This window comes from Macrobrachium rosenbergii, chromosome 43, assembly GCF_040412425.1.
Source record: "Macrobrachium rosenbergii isolate ZJJX-2024 chromosome 43, ASM4041242v1, whole genome shotgun sequence".
In the NCBI taxonomy this organism is placed as follows: domain Eukaryota; kingdom Metazoa; phylum Arthropoda; class Malacostraca; order Decapoda; family Palaemonidae; genus Macrobrachium; species Macrobrachium rosenbergii.
Window position 1 is genome coordinate 31,499,125 of NC_089783.1, and position 19,064 is coordinate 31,518,188.

A 19,064-nucleotide genomic window follows, 5' to 3' on the forward strand; every position below is an offset into this window, starting at 1 on the left:
TGCTTCATAAACAGCGTGAAAAGGTGTAATAGAAGTGCCTTGATATCAGGGGGTTTGATAGAGGTGAGTGGCGAAGTGTATGTAAAGGGTTCTGCAAAGGCCTTCAGCATAAATATCTTATGCGACTGTGGAAGTTTTTTGCACACTGGGCTCCTTCATGATTCAGCAGAAAAAGATTGAATATAGAAGTCAGTAAAGCTTCGTTTTGTTTTTCTCTGGAGACATTTTCAGGGAGGGAACATTCAAGAAGCACGCACACAACCGAGCTCGCACACACACACATTTATATATATATAATATATATATATATATATATATATATATATATATATATATATATATATATATATATATATATATTTATTAAGAACAGTGAAATTATAATTTTCTTTATTTTATTTCCCCTATCACTGTTTTCTGATGTAGTGCCAAACAAAAACATGTAAAACTGTAATGTTCTCATACGTTCTTGATGCAATAACAAAGTATATATATGTCAATTTCATGCAGAAGCTTGGCTTGCAGCAATGTTAGTGAATGGTTCTGTTTTATTTTCGCTTAAAATCATGTTAACAACGATTTTCTCAGTAGCTTTACGTAGTTTTTTTTTTTTTTTTCAAAATATTTCCAGACTTCCCAGTTCGGTCAGAATTACGTAACTTTTGCCTATTAGTATCGCAGAGAGCAGGCTCTCCATATATATATATATATATATATATATATATATATATATATATATATATATATATATATATATATATATATATATATACATACACACATATATATATGTGTTTGTATGTGTATATATATATATATTTTTTTTACTGACATCACTGATAGATCGCTAACTCTTAAGACCTTATAGGAAAAATACCAGGCAGTAGGAGAGAGAGGCATACCCACAGACCTAGGAATGAGAGGAGAGTTTTAGCCATTAACAGTTTCACCCTCTTCAAGGGATGGGTTTAATGTGTCCCAAAGGAACACATGGGGGTGGGTGGTAGAAAGCTGTTTCCCTGTCTTAATCCTCAGATTCAATTTATTTCCCGCTGAGTTTTTCCAAACCTTTTCTGGCCGCACCTGTTTCCTCCTTCACAGATACATGCTGATATTGCAGCCCGAAGCAATGCCCCAGTAATAACCAAGACCTTATAATGGCGGGGTCATCGCCAAGTTAAGTTCAGTTCCACTCAGACTAGTCCAGTCGACGCTCAGCACGGGTGACCTCTGCCCATACATCCCCGAGCTGGGGTAACTGTGAACTCACACTTATTCACACTGGATTGATAGTGCCAATTCCCATATTTCGCTGATAACTTGGGTCACAGAAGGTTGTGTGTGTGTGCAAAAAAAATCTAGGAAGCAACGAAGGTCGTGCCCCGGCAGGGAAATTGGTTGGCCAGTATCTTTTTCTTTGACTTGTTCTATCATCTCTCTCGCACATTTTATCGTCTCAGTAACTTCTGTCTCTTCAACTTAAACAGTGAATCTATTATCCTAATGTGTAAATTCCATGACAGTATATAACATAATTCTCACCCCTTGCTAGCAAGTGAGTAGAGTAAAATATCTCCCTCCAATTCTTGCATTTATTTAATTACACAAGAGAGTCTAATGTCAGTGTTAGTCTTACCTGGAATGAACTCATTCTAGGAGTGTTATCAGTGCAGTTACCAGCCTAGCCATGCTTCTGTGTTGCTGATTGCCAGAAGAATCTGCCCTACTGGGGCTGATAGAAATATTGTCTAATTGGCTTAAAGGACCATTTGCACATGGCCAGTAGTCGTAATTGTGACGCGTTATCCATTTCACTGTCATTGCTGTTGTGTAATTTCCGTAATTGTGACGCGTTATCCATTTCACTGTCATTGCTGTTGTGTAATTTCCAAGTTAATTAACTTAGGGAAAGTGCCCAATTTATCTTCATCAGTTTCTTCCGTGTTGTGATTGTAAATCATAAATTACTATTAAGAAGTCCACTTTCACTTGGCGACCTGCTAATTATTGCTTAATCTTGCATTTTATCAGTTTATGGGCTTATGAGGGTTTCCTGTAAGGCCAAAATTATTACTTTAAAGCACAATACGCAGTCTCCCCCTCGTAGAACGTAACAATATATATAATATATATATATATATATATATATATATATATATATATATATATATATATATATATATATATATATATATATGTATGTTTGTTTATTTATTTATTTACATTCAGGTATATTCGCACCTGTTCTTAATCATGTATACTGTCTTTAATGATGTAAAGCCTTCATTTATCAAATGAATGGGCCAGCCAAATGCTACAGTGGCCAAAAATACGACAATTTACAGAAAAGAAATGGCAACGCGAAGATTAATATGACCCTTGATTTAAAACCGGGCAACATTTCATTAATGACAGACAACTTTTGATATGAATCACAGCAATTAATCTCGCTATAATTTGCCTCATATTTTCAGGACTTTCCCTACGGCATTCGTTTTTAGAATAATTATAGGCTAGGATGCAATTACTTTTATCTGGGATGCTTTTTAATGCCCATTAGCATATGCTATCGGTAGTAGAAGAAGTAGTATATTGATGGTACTGAATTAATTAGCATAGCGTTAAGCAAAAATAATTCATATCTTTTAGATATTTCTTTGTAGCCATATAATCCCCAAGAGTCCTTCCCTATCTCTTTCTCGTGAAGAGCAGGCCCGCAATCTTCTTCCATCACTCTGGACGACATAAATCTGGGCTTCTCACCTTTCCATTGTTTGGGCGAAGTGGAAACAGCAAGAGATGACTGAAAAAGGCCTTTGCACTAAAATTCTTAAAATGGATTTCATGTTCCACGATCATTTTTCTCGTACAGGGTCAGCTGGTTGCAAGGGCGCTTGATTTATTGCAGTCAAATCACTTAAATAAAGTATCCTAGGACGGAAGTGACGTCAAGTGCATGCTGCATGCTAGAGCTGTATGAACCAGTTGTTGTTCGAGGGGTGGCGGATGCTGACAGGTTTGACGTTCTTTAGGGATTTTCTTTAAATATTTTCCTCTTCTTGATTTATCGGTTATTATATAAAGTGCCCAAAAACAAGGTCATTTGCTTTATTATTCAAGCCATCGCATTTATATAAAAGCGTATTTTTTCTGTTTTACATGGAGGCTCGAAAGAGTTTTTGAAATGGATATCGAGATTGTTTTTTGATTCTTTTATTAATGGAAGGCATATATTAACGCCTTCTTATTTGCTGCAGTGACTGTGGAATAGTAATCTTTTGTGATAATGATGCTACCTCAGAAACATCTAGCAAAGTTATTTAATCTACTTTCCTGTAATACTGAAAAACGATTCGACTCAAGTAACTGTATAGTTTGAAACTCTTCAACAAATCTTATGTTAAACTTTTCGTAACCTGCGTAGAGATCCACCCCTTTCCTGAAAAATACGTCTTTATAATTGTAACAGAAGCTTAAGTTGTAATGATAACATAATGGCCTCTGGCCTGTCAGTTAACTATAAATGCTTATCATACTTGATTCCTGACTCAGAAATAAAAGAAGAAAGATAAGTGAGTGCTGCATATCTGCTGACAGGTTCTGCCTGCTAAATCCATATTCCAATGATACGATTTTAATGGCATACACTTGCCAACTTATTAGCCATATCTCACACCATAGTTTCTCCCTACTCTGAGCAGGAACTCATGCATCAATATAATTCAATCTAGAAACCAATTAAGGTTCCCATTTAGCTCTTTCCTGTGTGCTGGTTTCCTTAGTCCTTTGGCTTTAGAAAAACGTTCCGCTCACCCTCTAACATTTGTGAAGAATAGAAAGTCAATCTCCGTTTAGATGGAAAAAGTTAAAGCGATAAATGATCGGATGTGTAATCCTAATCTCTCTCAGAAATAAAGTTGGCAGCCATTATCCCAAAGAGAGCATGGTTCTTCGGAAGTCCTTCGTCTATTGAAATCCTGAGAGTTTTGAGGAATTCCATCTATATTTGAATATGGGACCGGAAAATAAAATAAAATATATACAAAAGACTTAAAAGAATCTGCAAGTTTCTTGTCATATCCATTTAGAGTTTCAAAAGTACACGAGATAGGGTAGAAAAAAAAACACACACACACACACGAAGTTCATGAAAATAAGGGTTAAATAATGCTAACGAAATATGAACTGATATAAACATAAAGATTACGCTGGCATTCATGTAGACGAACTTCCCTAGAGGAGAAAATGGCGAGCAACAAAAATACCCCCCTTTCATTCATATACTTTATTTATCATCCGTTTCATAAAATATAATACAAATTTTAATATCAGGCTTGAACAACAGAAGTAAATGCCAAAATTGTCCATAGGAATAAGCCAGTAAAAGGACTTTAGGAAATGAAAAAATGCCAGCATCAGCATCATTACTTCAATTAAATAAATATAAATATTTCCTGACCTTACCACCAAGCCCAAGGGTTGTCTGGGTACCCGTGAACAGACCCCACTAAAAGACTTTGTAACTCAAAGAAATTTCTCAGTAGTTTCTCTTCATCCATATTAATATTTGGCCCATTTTCTATAATATCCCAAGGGCTATGAATATGAAACTAATTCCGTCTCCCCCTACACCACCGCTCCCCGAACCCCATCATCTGTAGTATTCCCCTTCAGATGTAATCCTCAATATAAAAACTTTTCTCCAGGAAAGTAACGTAATTTAACGGCCACTGTTCTGTTTTAATGGTCAGAATTCAATTGCCTTGATATGAAGATTATTTATTCAGCATCTGATTACTTTTCCATTCATTTGTTTATTTTCTTTTGAAGAACAGAAAGTATGAATTATAAGAAGTCGAACGCAATATGGAATATAGCACAAAATAGGGAAATATGATGACAACAATTAGAAAGCTGGAATTAAAAGAGTGCTTTGGCTGTGTGTAGGATCAGTAGAAAGATTTTTGTCGAAACCCTGAAGGTACAGTTCGAATCCATTTTGCAAATGAAAGGATGGTAAATTAAAACTTTGAATTAAAACAAAAATTATGTCTTCTACTCATAGGAAACCAACTCGAATATATGACAGACAGCAGTATAAAACCACCTGTTAGTTTCTATAAATTCAAGACTGTATTACCCAAAATTTCGAGGATTTGAAGCTCACAAATCGTAATTCATTTCCGTTTGAAGCGGATTGCGTCAATAGTTTGGAAGTTTGCAAGAATTTTAGTAATTTACCTTAAACTTGTTTGTAATATTCATTCCACCATCTTCGCGATTTTCATTCATATTTTTTTACAAATACATAAATTAATAAATGGAATGATCTCTCAACTGTTAATATGAATGACATATTTTAAGGTCATTATCGTAAAATGTTTTTCCTTAAGTATCATCTGCTAAAAGAGAAGAATAAAATATATTTGAATATTCTCTCCCAAATCCAATTCACGGCTTTTGGAATCAGCAATTCGTGCATATTAAAATCACATTTGCATTCTTCCTTTCAAAGGGACTCTTGAATACGTTATGATAAAGAGGGCATGATTACTGCTGGCCTAAGAACACTTTATATCTCATTATCATAATAATATTAAAACAATAGTAATTCTATTCTTCAATTCTCACACAAATTTATAAAAACATTATCGAAGTTCGATGAGTTTTCGTGCGAAGAAACACTCGTCGAGTATTTTGTTCTATTCAGCAAAATTTTCTGTTGGTTTTGAGTGTCTATTAATTCCTATTTGTGGCTCTCAGCATTTTCTTCCCGACATACCCAAAATTCCACCAAAGGCCTTTCCTTCTCCCGTTGGTGAGGGAAAGAATTATAACCCAGAGAGATTAACCTGTCATAATCCTACCAAGGTTACCTTCGGCGAAGAGAAGAATGGCAATTATCTATTTCATCATGACGGGCAATGGCAAGGCATAAAACACAATACTAATCACTAAAGCATATGAAAATTACATGTAGACAAACGATACGATATTACCTGGACTTGATATATTCGAGATTTTATTAGAATAAAGAGCCTTGTCAGAATTTATTTCATCTTGTTTAAGGCAGATGTACCATAAATAACACAAATGCATTTCTTGGACATCCCACTGAATTATCTGAAAGCAGAGTTGAGATTTATTGACTAAGTGAAAGAATGAGCAAAGTCCAAATAGCCAAATGAAGCTAGGATGTACCAGCAATTTTCTCCTACCTGAGCTGGCAGAGGTGTTAACCCAGAGGACCCATCCAGATTCCAGGATAACGTTGCAGGTGGTTTGGAACCTGAGCAGCGACAGGATATAATGGTTTCCGTCTCTGCTAGCACGGGCGTATCCAGTCCTTCAATTTTGACCTCTAGTGGTGGCACTGAGGTGCAGATAACAGTTTGGAAGTAAGATTAGTACGGGCATGATTAAAACTTTTTCTTATGTAAAAATAGCATTGTCTGTAATTCAGAAATCTCTCTCTCTCTCTCTCTCTCTCTCTCTCTCTCTCTCTCTCTCTCTCTCTCTCTCTCTCTCTCTCTCTATGTCGGTATAAATATTGGAAACCCATTTAAATGAAAACAAAAGAATTCACACAAAATAGGTATTAAACTCGCAAAAAGTATAATGCTGAACGGCAACTCTCTCTCTCTCTCTCTCTCTCTCTCTCTCTCTCTCTCTCTCTCTCTCTCTCTCTCTGCATAAAATCCATTTAAATGAAGACCGAACAAGTAACGACAAAGAAATAAACACTCAAAGAATAGGTTGTTGTGCAGCAACTACAAAAAAAAAAAAAAATGCGTGGGAAGTTAGACGGAGATTAAGAATGTTTCCCTTTCTTAAAACAGGAAGAGGAAAAAGGGTTTCTCAATCCGCAGAATAACTATATTCCAGTGAGCAGATAAAATCAATACGGAATGAAGAGCAACCATTCAAGTTAATGAAATGAGCCATAAGAGGTTAAAAAGATTTAGACTAATTCCTTATATGTGATTGTGTCCTTTCTCTTTAAATCAAATATCCGGGTTTCCCATTCATGATTATGCATAGATGACTCTCATATAGATAATGTGAGCATATAACGAAATAAAATGGTAAACAGGCAGAACTATAGCTCGATAATGAACAAAAGAACCAGTCTCTTTCAGTTGCCTTTTTCCTACTCTCTTGAGTGGCGTGTTGAACTACCTAATATGAGAGGTGTTCTTTATTTGTTATTATCTCTGCCTTTTATTTTCTCACTAACTTTAGTTTCACATCTATGATTACCACAATGAATTTTTTAAAAATTAGATTCTCGAAAATTAACGAAAAAGATAAAACTGTAAAGTAAAAAAAATTAGATAATGTATTATTGAAGCTTTCCTTAAGCCCTATATTCAGACCACGCGCAGGAACAGGCTAAGGTTCCAACACAAAACACAGACCCATAAACACACACAGAAACACGCACACACATACACACGCACATACAAACCCACAAAAAATATATATAGTAACATTCCCCTTTGTTCTTAAACCATTCTTCTCTTGTTATCGTTTTAATTTTGTCTATATTTTCGTTGCCAATTAAAACGAACGTAAAATAAATAAAGAACAATAAGCAAATGACATTCCATTAACACAAGTCAACAGTCCTAAAACATTAATTGCGTTTCCGTTTAGGAAATGGGAGTTATTCTAACAGAAAATATAACTATCAGTAAACATTTTTTTGTATTCTTGTGCATAGAAAATCAAGTTGCAGTAAATCACACTCAGTTATAATGTTAAATAGAGCGGAGTCCCATACAACAGCAGGCAGTTATGAATGACTTATAAAGAAAAGGAGGATAATAAATCATGCTTATTACTAAGAAGAACATTTTGGATTAATTTTTCGTACTTACAGTACATCTCGATTGTGATGATTTTCGATGCTGGGCGGGTCATGTTGCTGTTGAAAGCAACGCATTTGAACTTCCTACCGTCGTCAGCTCTCTGGAGATCTGGCAGACGAAGGACAACCTTAACCATGCCTAGGGTTTGGTGACGCAAGTCCCGGTCCCTCGGGCTCATTCTGGAGAAAGGGTAGCCTTGCTCGAGTGAAGACTCCAACACCTTGTCTCCTGACATCCACTGAACGACTGGAGGTGGGAAGCCTGATTGATAGAACACTTTTCTTGAGTGACTTGAGCTAAGGGCAGATGATCACGCTCTTTCATATGCATGTGCATAACGTGGATGAATAAACTGTCTAATGAGATGAATATGTAAAGATGTTTGAGTGATGTATGACAGTAAAAGCGACAACGTGAATTTACTTTCCTTAAATCTAAAAATGCAAATAGCATAATGTACAATTTCCTGACATGTATTTTACTTTATTCAAGTCACGTTTGCTTTTATTCTCTCTCTCTCTCTCTCTCTCTCTCTCTCTCTCTCTCTCTCTCTCTCTCTCTCTCTCTGCGTGAAAATTACGCAAAGTGGAGAGGGTACATTGGGTGTATTCCCTTTAAGGCCTAGAATGGAAGTTTAGTGATAGATTTCAGCTTTCATGTTCTTGTTTTTAATGATAATATTGCTCTGCAATGGCGTGCATTTTTATAGTAATGTATCCACACAAGTACACGTACACAATTTTACACACGGGAACTTACACAGGATAGGCTGAATTTTAGAAAATGTAGCACTCTTTGGCATTTTTATGAAAAATTGGAAACAGTTGCTTTTCTCAGTTTGAATATATGTAATTTAGGTTACATGTTCCCAGTGTACATCTGGGAGTTTAAGTCTTTATAAATATATGAATGAAAAATAAATCAATCACTCAATCAATCAATGAAATTGGTTTTAAATGGAAGTCCATTACTGTTTTGTATACAGTGGTTTATTATGTTCTTAAATATACTAATTAATTTCATTCAGTTGTGTTTTAATGTGTGTTGCTTTGTAACATACGAATAAAGGTTATAAATTAAACTAACCAACAACAGTTATTATCATTGGTTTACAGTATGAGATGTAGTTTAAAATAACATTCATTATCTAAGATCCCTGAAGAATGCGTAAAATAACATACCAAAGAATGTTTGATTGTTAGCATTAGATTTGGTAACTTGTAAAACTCACGACGTTAAGACACCAAATTTCATTTGTCTCAGTAAACTTTGTCATGGTAAACAATTATTGCCAAATCCTCATCGATAGGTCCAAAAAGTAAATCATCTGAAGGTAGGTTACTACAGAAATGCCAAATAACCAAAGATTAGATGAATGAGATATACTGAAATTTGGTGAAAATATTCAATGGGATGTACCCTTTTGGTAGATATCGATAAAGCTTTGGCACGAATTCCATGTCGGAAAAGCCTTCCAATATTCTTTGATAACCATCAGACATTAATCGTCCAGTATTGCCCTAGTAATCTCAAAATCAGTTCCCTAGCTTTCATAGTATGTTTTAAGAAACACAAAGACAGGGAAACCGGCAAACAACATAATCCTCTTGCGAACGAGTAGATAATGAGCACTAGTTGCGAAGTTTGTCAGAAAAAGACAGCTAAACAGCATGGCACTTTATAATGAGCTTTGTAGCGTCCTATAGACTTATCTGAGTTATTTTTGCAGCATGAATACTAAACTGGTGCTATGAAAAACGAGTAGCACGTACTAATTCTCGAGGTGCTGATGTTAAAGGAAATACCGAAATTCCTTTCTGAAATAAAAGTTATGGAGTGGTCAGGAATGAAACCGTTCAAAAGAAGTGTAAGTTATGTTTACAAACATAAAGAGAAAAGGAAATATTGTTGAGAAGAGTAAGTTCCTATGATGTTGTTGACATCCAGATAAAAGTGTGTTCCAACTGAAGAGAAAAGCTAAAAGACAAACCATGAATTCGGACTTTTGGAACGTTTATTTTATTCTCATATCGAGGAGGCTTGTTCAAGCGTACAGTAAAATCATAAATGTCATTGACTGTAAAATAGTGGGTGTTATGAGTGCGGGTATGTTTTTTGAGTTTGTTTCACGTAAACCCTTGTATATCTTTGTATATCTCATTAGATGGTAGTTATAATTTGTCTAAAGTCTAGAAGTTCAACTCTGAGCACGCCTTTATTTTTTGTCTCTGTCAGTCACTGATTTTATTGCTATTATCATTAACTCGAAGAAAAAACCTACTAATTTCTGGTATATACCAGATTTTTTTAATAAGCACAAGGTTATTGAAAAAAAATTACTGAACTATCCATTCTGAATGATTATGATAGAATTTCACTGACGTATGCAAACAGTATCGACAAGTTGTGTGAGGGTAATCCGATCGATCGTCTTTTATAATATTCCTCCATCAATCAAGGGCCTTTGATCAACAAACATTATGTTATAAAAATGGTCCCTTCTTTAATGTATAAAAGGAACACTGGAACTCACAATACATGGGTAAAATTCCGTACATATCGCATATAACGTAAACCAACTATTCTGTCATTTCTTGTCCATTAATCTTCAATTATCGTTTCAATAATTGATTAACTTTTAATTTTTGTGTTCCCACATTTCTACGAAAATCTCTCTCTCTCTCTCTCTCTCTCTCTCTCTCTCTCTCTCTCTCTCTCTCTCTCTCTCTCTCTCTCTCTCTCTCTCTCATGAAAGTTTGCATATTTACATCGAGGACGACGCAAGCAATTTGGTAACTCTTTAACTTTTTCAATTAAATCTTTACCACCCCCCCTCAAAAAAACAAGGTTTTTATGGTTTAAAAGTCGAGCCGAATTATTTGGAAAATAGAAATTATCGGTTTCTAATATTCCATTCAAATATATTAGACGATTTACAAGCTCTTTTGCATTTTATTTTCATCCTTTATGAGGCGACCTTAATTACTGGAATGCTAAAAGGAAAGAAAAGGAAAACTGATTATTGCCGAAAACGGAATCGAAGTCGTCGATATCTGACCTGAATTTCGCCTGCAGTGTTCTTTTATCGAGAGCTTACAAAGCAGCAGGCATTAAGGACATAAAAATCATTCCTCGTGAAGAGTAAAGACTGTTATTATTGAATATAATTCCTTAAAAGTATGGGGAATGGCCATTGTCTCAAAAAGTGCGCAATTCATTTGCTTTCTTTATCTTTTTGAGCGAGGAAGGGTGGAATCTTTTTTATTTACTTTTTTGTCATTCGAATTTAACGAAAGAAAATAGATAGTTTCAAAGTGTCACTAAACTTGGAGTTTGCAATTTTAAAAATTCTGTTATAAAGAAAGATTCATGTTTATAGTAGGTATAATTAAACAGTTTTATTGGCATGTAGCTACAAAAAATGAACAGTATGATAAAGTAATAAAATGCCATTGTTATACAATACGTTTAAGGTCTGTAAACACTTATTACAGTGTCATTTCTCTTGTTATTGCGCCTTCTTGCACAATAAAACAATGATATTAACAAATAATATCTTTCAGTATGTTTCACTGGAGACTGCACCGGAGGAACTATAGTCATTACACACAACATATGATCACTCTAATTGCTGTTTTTATTGTAGCAATATGAAACCATGAATTTTAATTACATTTTGAATCCACATGATCGTCAGAACATATGTAATTTCTGCTTAATTATGAAGTGCGCTTGTCAAAACAGACAACTGAAAAGGGTACACGGTGAGTTCATATTTAAGTGAATTCAGAATGAGAGACTATGCAGTAATAAATTGTGAAATAATAATGAGATATTTTTAATGTGGCCAGAAATAATTCCAGATGTATCAAGCGGATAAAATCTTACAGTACTTAAGAGTTTTAATTTAGGTCTCGAAAAACACATTTGAAGAGAAGTAATCAAGGTCACCCAAGAGACCTCGTCAAAGATCTGTCAGTTACTTGTTATTGGAACTGTTGAATAATTAATACTAGTTTATTTAACTTATTTCATTGTTATGATATCTAATTTACAGCTTGAATCTGTAAAATTCAAATGAGGGGATTTGCGAGGTCTGTCATGAGAATTTTTCAAAATAATGCAACTGATTCCAGAGATATTTAGTTTCATTTATGAATAGGTGAATTCAATCATTTTTGCAATTACTCATCCTCCATCAGAAAAACTGTTTCCTTTATAATTTATAATCTATTCCCTTGCTAGTCATTTTATTTTTGTTGTATGATTCCAGAGAATGGAATTATATTCTAATATTCCGTTCTGATTACTTGGATCTTTGATGTTCGTTATTTCTGGTGTACATTTGTTGTGTGGTTTGAATATAATTAAAGAATCAGTTCACTTCAGCAAATGTATTGGAAAAAAGAATAAAGACAGTGTGATAAACAGAATTAAAGAAAAGGAATAAAGATTAAAAGAAAACTAATACTATGAGACTCTAAAGTGGGAAGTAAGAGAAGCAATAATAGAAACCATCCATAAACTGGTGATTAAAGGCACTGAACACTAGGTAAAAAGTGGACCCTTTTGAAAGATGATGGAAATTGATGGAAAATCTTTATGATTCATTTCTGGAGTGTTCGATACTCAATTGACTTGCGATACAGATTTTAGTTTCTATGACGAATGATAATTTTCATGTTCTTTGAAAACAGTAACAAAGGAAAAGAAAGAGGTAATTTAATTTTCTACCTTGACTTAACATTGAGTTCAGCTCGTGCGCCATGAAAGGTGTTCAAAGAGCATATAAAATACTAATTAATTCTAATTAGTTTTGCCTGTATTAATCAATTGTATATTGTTGATTAGGTTGCTTTTGAGAAGGAACATTCTTGCCTTGACTGTAGGGTGATATTATACTGGAACCTCAGAACGATAGACTAATTTATTCCATCTTAAAGCAAAATGTCCACGTCTCGTACAATATATATATATATGTGTATATATATATATATATATATATATATATATATATATATATATATATATATATATATGAACATTGAGCTACAGATGTCGCTTAATATCCAATTCGAGCTACTTCGGGAATATCACCGAAGGGAAGTTATAAGTGATAAATGGATTAGTATCCAAGTGACTCGAACACTCGACAGCACCCTCCAGCTACTTCCAGTCGACGTTCAAAACCATTGAGGCATCAAGAGAATTATAAGTTAGTGCCGAATCTGCCGTACTTACACCGGTCGAGTGCGGGGATCTGTACTTAGCGTCGGCATCAATCCACCCTTACCATGATAGCCCATTGGTATGTTTGGAACATGCAGCTCTTTTTATGACATTCCCGAAGAAGCGCGAATTGGATATTAAGCAATTTGTAGATTAATGTTTGTATATAAATCACGGTGATGTGATAGAAATTCATAAAAAGAGCTACGTGTTCCAGACTTACCAATGGGCGATCATGGTTGGGGGTGGGTACAAATCTCCGCACTGGACGGGTATACTCGTAAGTACGGCAGATTCGGCATTAAATTATATCTTTCCTAATGTCTCGGTGTTTTTGGACGTCGACTGGAGGTCGCTGGAGTGTACTGTACTTTCGAGTGCTCGAGTCACTTGGATACCAATCCTTTTATCACTTTTTTTTTTTGCCATTCTTTACATCTGTTGTCTTCGTGTATTTAAATATCTTCCCTTCTACCTACGTCTCCGAATCATTTTATTTGCTTACGCCCTGCATGATATACAGTCATCATAATTACTCTTCGCATCATGCACTGCAGCCGCACTTGATTTTCTTTGTACTTTACTTAATTTTGTTCTTTGAAATAATGATTCGAAAATGCTGCGTAGAAAATTTGCATAAACTTACATCATCCCTTAAATTAGCATTGAACGAAACAGATAAATAAAACGAAAACTAAAGATAAAATGGAATGTCAGTTTAGGGGAGGAGATACATTGCATGAAGACCCTCTTCCCACGAAATGTTTTGTGAAATTGATTCTAAAGTCATTAACTTAGGGGATTCCCAGTAGATTGCTCGTTGGCTTTCTTTTTTTCTTCTTTTTTCCCATGAACTGTATCCGTAAAATTCGATGCGGAATCAGCTGCCCCAATGAAAGGTTATTCTCATCCATTTTCAATATAATTGTTTTGCCATTTTTCCTTCTGGACATGGGGAAAATCGAATTATTGTTTAATCTTATAAAATGTTACTATACAAATTACATTTCATGAACAATGTCATTCTCAAAGATTCATGCATGTTATGAAGTTTAGCAACATTTTATGCAGGTTGTAAAATCTGAAATGTTCATGAGATTTTTTAGGTTTTTATTAAAACTGATCAAGAATTACCTGGTATATCACGAAAATGACATCAGAAAAACAGGAACCCTCAAAAATTTTCGTAAAATTCTCATTATACCTCAAAATTATCGATGAAATTGATGACTAGATTGAAAAGGTAAACTGCAGGTAAAATTTACATGGATTGCATGACTATACTACAAGACATGAAAATATGAACTCTGCAATTAGCTAACATTCTTCAGGAACAAATACCTCGGTCAAGAGGAGAGAAATGTAAAGAACGGAAAAATAACTTTTTGATGCTCTATTCTCAATCACTTTATTTTAAATTAAGGGCGCTCATATCTGCCTATCTATCTATCTATCTATCTATCTATATATATACAGTATATATATATACATATACATTATATATATAATATATATATATATATATATATATATATATATATATATATATATATATATATATATATATATATATATATATATATATATATATATATATAAGGAGTAGGTAGATCAGTACTTGAGTAAACATTCTTTATTGCGAATAGTTTCGAGGCTTTAACATACCCGATCATCAGGCATCTAAAAATAACAAATAAATACATTTTAAAAAAATACTCAGTAAAATAAAATAAAATTAAACACATCAGAACTAACTACCAAGAATTAGAATTGGACAGTACCGTTTAATCTATAAAAGCAACGGTCAAGAGAGGAATAAAAGGCAAATAAGTATAAAAGACACTTTTTGTATGGCGCCGTTACCAAATATATACACTTTTACAAACTTCTTATTAAAGTCTGGAGTTTGAAGCACTGGTCTTGAAGTTAAAATGGCTTTAACCTTCTCAAATGATTCTTGACATTCTGGAGTCCAAAGAAACTTTGTTTCCAGACTGGTTAAGTCAGTTAAGGGAGCTACTACGGCTGAGAAATTTGGACAGAATTGGCGATAAAATCCAGCCATGCCCAAAAATCTTCGTAGCTGCTTTCCTCTTAGTAGGTGGGGGGGGGGGTTAGCCTTACGGATACCTTCTACATTAGCGTCAAGAGGAGCGAAAAGGCCTTTTCCAACTGCAAATCGTAGATACTGAACAATTGCCTTTCCAAGCTCACTTTTTTGTAAGTTGATTTTTATTCCTGCTTCCCGTAGTTTCTCGAACACTTTCCTTAAAATCTTCAGATGTTCTTCCCATGTATTAGAATAAATCACAATGTCATCAAGGTATACACCCACTCCTTCTATTGATCCTAGCAGTTGATCCATCACTCGCTGGAATGTTGCAGGTGCATTCATCAGAAAAAATTACATAACAGTGTATTGATACAGTCCAAAAGGAGTAATGAAAGCTGACAGCAATTTAGCATTCTCATCTAAGGGATTCTGATATCCTTTCAACAAATATATCTTGGAAACAGATTTGGCTTGCCCAATATCATCAAGTACTTGATCTATAAGAGGCAAGGGATAATTGTCAGCCACACTGCTGGAATTCAGTTTCCTATAATCAGTACACATCCTAAGTGAGCCATCTGGTTCTTCACTAACACACAAGCAGAACTAAAATGACTTGAACTGGGTTCTGCTAATCCACGCTGCAACAAATACTTAACTTCTTTCTTCAAAACATCTCGATGAAAAGGTGACAAGCAATAAGCTCTCTGTTTAAAAGGTTTTCCATCTTCTGTGATCTTTATATCATGCTTTGTCAGATCGGTACGCCTAGGTACATCTGCAAATATATCAGGGATGCTTCTCATCACCTCACTTAATTCACTACTTTGCTCAACACTCGGATGTTTTAATTTATCCTCCAAATTTTCCAACATGGAAGAATTGTTCATCCTGCTTTCAGCTCCCAGTTCATAGCCATCACCATCCTCTGTAGATGAAGTTGTCTGTGTCTGACACTGTTTCATTTTTAGTCTCTGAGAAGTAAGGTTTCAAAAGATTCACATGTGTCTTCCTCTGCCGTTTCCTTCCTCCTGGTGTTTCAGTCACATAAGTTCGATCACTTAACTTCTCTATAATCCTAAAAGGACCTTGAAACTTATTGGTAAGGGGAAATCTTTTCACTGGTAAGAATACTACAACTTGCTGTCCTACACTAAAACTCCTTAGCATCATATCTCCTTTTCATTTTCTCTTGACTTATTTTCAAATTTTCTAAAGAGAATTTTCTAATTTCTCTTAACCTTTTCCTCAAATTCTTCACATATTCTCCTTGGATTTCCTCTTGATTTTCTTCTCAATTCTTTGCAAGAACCTTCAATGGGCCTCTCACGTCTCGTCCAAAAACCATTTGATTTGGTGAACATCCCATACTTTCTTGATAAGTATTCCTAACTTGAAGCAACATCAAGGGTAAACCAGCATCCCATTCTTTTTGACTCATAACAATACTTAGTTAACCTACTTTTCAGTGTCTGGTGGATCCTTTCCAAGGCTCCTTGAGTCTCTGGATGATAAGCAATTGATAACTGTTGTTGCATTCTTGGAACAACTTTGAAGTAAAGTTCGTTCCTCTATCACCTTGCACAATTTCTGGTATTCCAAACTTGGAGAAAAACTCCATCAACTTCTCAGCACTTATACTTTTTACAGGAATCGCCTCAGGATACCTTGTCACTGGACACATTAATGTTAACAGATATTCATTTCCTTTCTTTGTTTTTGGAAGAGGCTCAACCACATCTATAATCACCTTGCTACAAGGTTCTCCTCTAACTTCTAAGGGTTGTAGGGGGGCTTTCTGAATGGTTTCATTCAGTTTTCCAGTTACTTGGCAGGTGTGACTCTCTACAAAATCTGTTAACATCCTTGTGAAGTCCAGGCCAGAAAAAATACTTCATAATCTTTTCAACAGTCTTCCTGATTCCCACATGTCCAGACTCGTGCGCTACTGCTACCACTTGCTTTCTCAATGGATATGGAATATAAATTTGATGATATTCATCCCACACAGCATTTGCTGGTATATCTGCAGGTCGATGCTTCCTCATTAGCAGTCCTTCCTTTAGATAATGGTAGAAGTTTGTTGCATCTCTTCTTGATCAACAAGTCTGAAGAACAAATCAGCCAACGTTGTATCCTTCTTCTGCAGTTCCATTAGCTTCTCTCTAGTCACTTGACCAACTTCAAGAGCTGAACTCTCATCATCTGCTAACTCTGTGATTGTAGTTTCACTACTATCTTCAGGAACACTCTGATTACTCTGAGTCTCTTCAAGAACAACAGGATCCTCGTCTTCTTGGGAAATCTCTTCATTACTAACACTAGGGGAAACTTCACTTACCTGGAACAGCTCTTCTAAGCTCATAGACCCTTCATTTGATCCTTCTTGTGCAGGTAAATCCTGTTTCTTCACTTGTAGACATAGTTCCTTCATACTCCTGGTAACACAACTTGGAAACAGGTGGGGGTTTTTCCTCTCTAAATCTACCGTAGGAATAATCCTCAACGGTTTGTGTCACTATGGGACAAGGAACAAATGGTGCACCACCTGCTTCATTACCTAGTAAAACATGCACACCTTCAACTGCTAGTGAGTACTTTACAGCAAAATCAACATTCCTTGTCACCAATTCACACGACAAGTGCAAGTGGTATATAGGAGTTACCTCTTCTCCTCCTATACCCTTCAAAATAACTGAATCTCTGGTGAGATTCGTCTTCAACTGTGGGTGAGCACCACAAACTACCACACTATGGTTGCTCCCCATATCACATAATACCTTGACTAGTTCCTGCACATTCCCTCCCTGAGTTGTCAGCATACCTTCATAGATATATGGCTTAAAAGCCTCCAAGCTGCTCAGCCACTCACTGCTTGAGGTTACATTTCCACTGATTGCTAAACACTCAGCTTGTTTAGTCTCAGTCTTCCCAATTGTCTCAGTCTTCCCCACACTGCTTTTCGTAGTCGGTTTCACCTGGTTACCTTTAACTACTTGACCAACTGGCTTGGTTTGCATTTGTGCCTGATGACAATCTCAACTGTAGTGTCCAGCCCTTCCACACTTGAAGCAGACAACATTAGTCTTCTGTATCTGTCTTGAGAAACTGGATGATGAGGATTTAACATTTGATTGCTAAGGGGTATTACCTGCTTTGTACTGGCATTGCCACTAGAAGGATTCCCAGTAGTAATGTTCCTGAAATTTGGTTGAGACCTAAAACCTGTGTGCTGTTGGTTCTGGTACTTGACATTATAATTCCTTTTGCTACAAATTATGTTAAAATCTTCACTCAGTGCAGCAGCTTTGTCAAGTTTCTCAACCTCTCTCTCTCTCTCTCTCTCTCTCTCTCTCTCTCTCTCTCTCTCTCTCTCTCTCTCTCTCTCTCTCTCTCTCTCTCAAATAGGCTCTTATGTGTTCAAGAATTCCTCTAAGATATTGTTCTAGGACTACTAACTCCTCAAGTTCGTCCATAGATTTAACTTTAGCAGCCTCCAACCACCATTTGAAACATCCTCTTACTTTGTAGACATAATCCAAGAAAATCATATTGTCATCCTTTCTCAGAAATCTGAATCTTTCATTGTAATATTTAGGAGTCATTTGGTAAACTTGTAGCACATTGTAACAAGACTGACCATTTATATTCTGGCCAACCCATACCTGAAGCCACTTTTTCAAAGTGATCAAAAAACTCATCTGAGCTTCTGTAAACTTTGGAATTAACTTCTGCGCTCATACCACATCAAATACAGGCTCTTGAGTACCCTGGATAGGGTTAGACGGTGTCAAAGGTAACTTAGAGCGAGTTTCTATTAATTTCATCTCTCTTTCATAGTCCTCTTGCTTCCTCGCTCTTTCTCTTTCTCCTCCTGCTCTTTCTCTTTCTTCTGCTGCTCTTTCTTCTTC

General features: G+C 35.5%; 1 protein-coding gene across 1 annotated transcript in view; it reads right to left on the reverse strand.

The window, feature by feature from the left end:
• LOC136828740 (irregular chiasm C-roughest protein-like) overlaps positions 1 to 19,064 on the reverse strand; it is a 212,209-nt gene that overhangs the window by 90,306 nt on the left and 102,839 nt on the right. Inside the window, exons 7-8 of the mRNA XM_067086927.1 lie at positions 7,881 to 8,132; positions 6,219 to 6,373 (exon numbers count right to left, since the gene is read on the reverse strand). Coding sequence (XP_066943028.1) covers positions 6,219 to 6,373; positions 7,881 to 8,132 — 407 coding nt within the window. The remainder of the gene's footprint in view (positions 1 to 6,218; positions 6,374 to 7,880; positions 8,133 to 19,064) is intronic.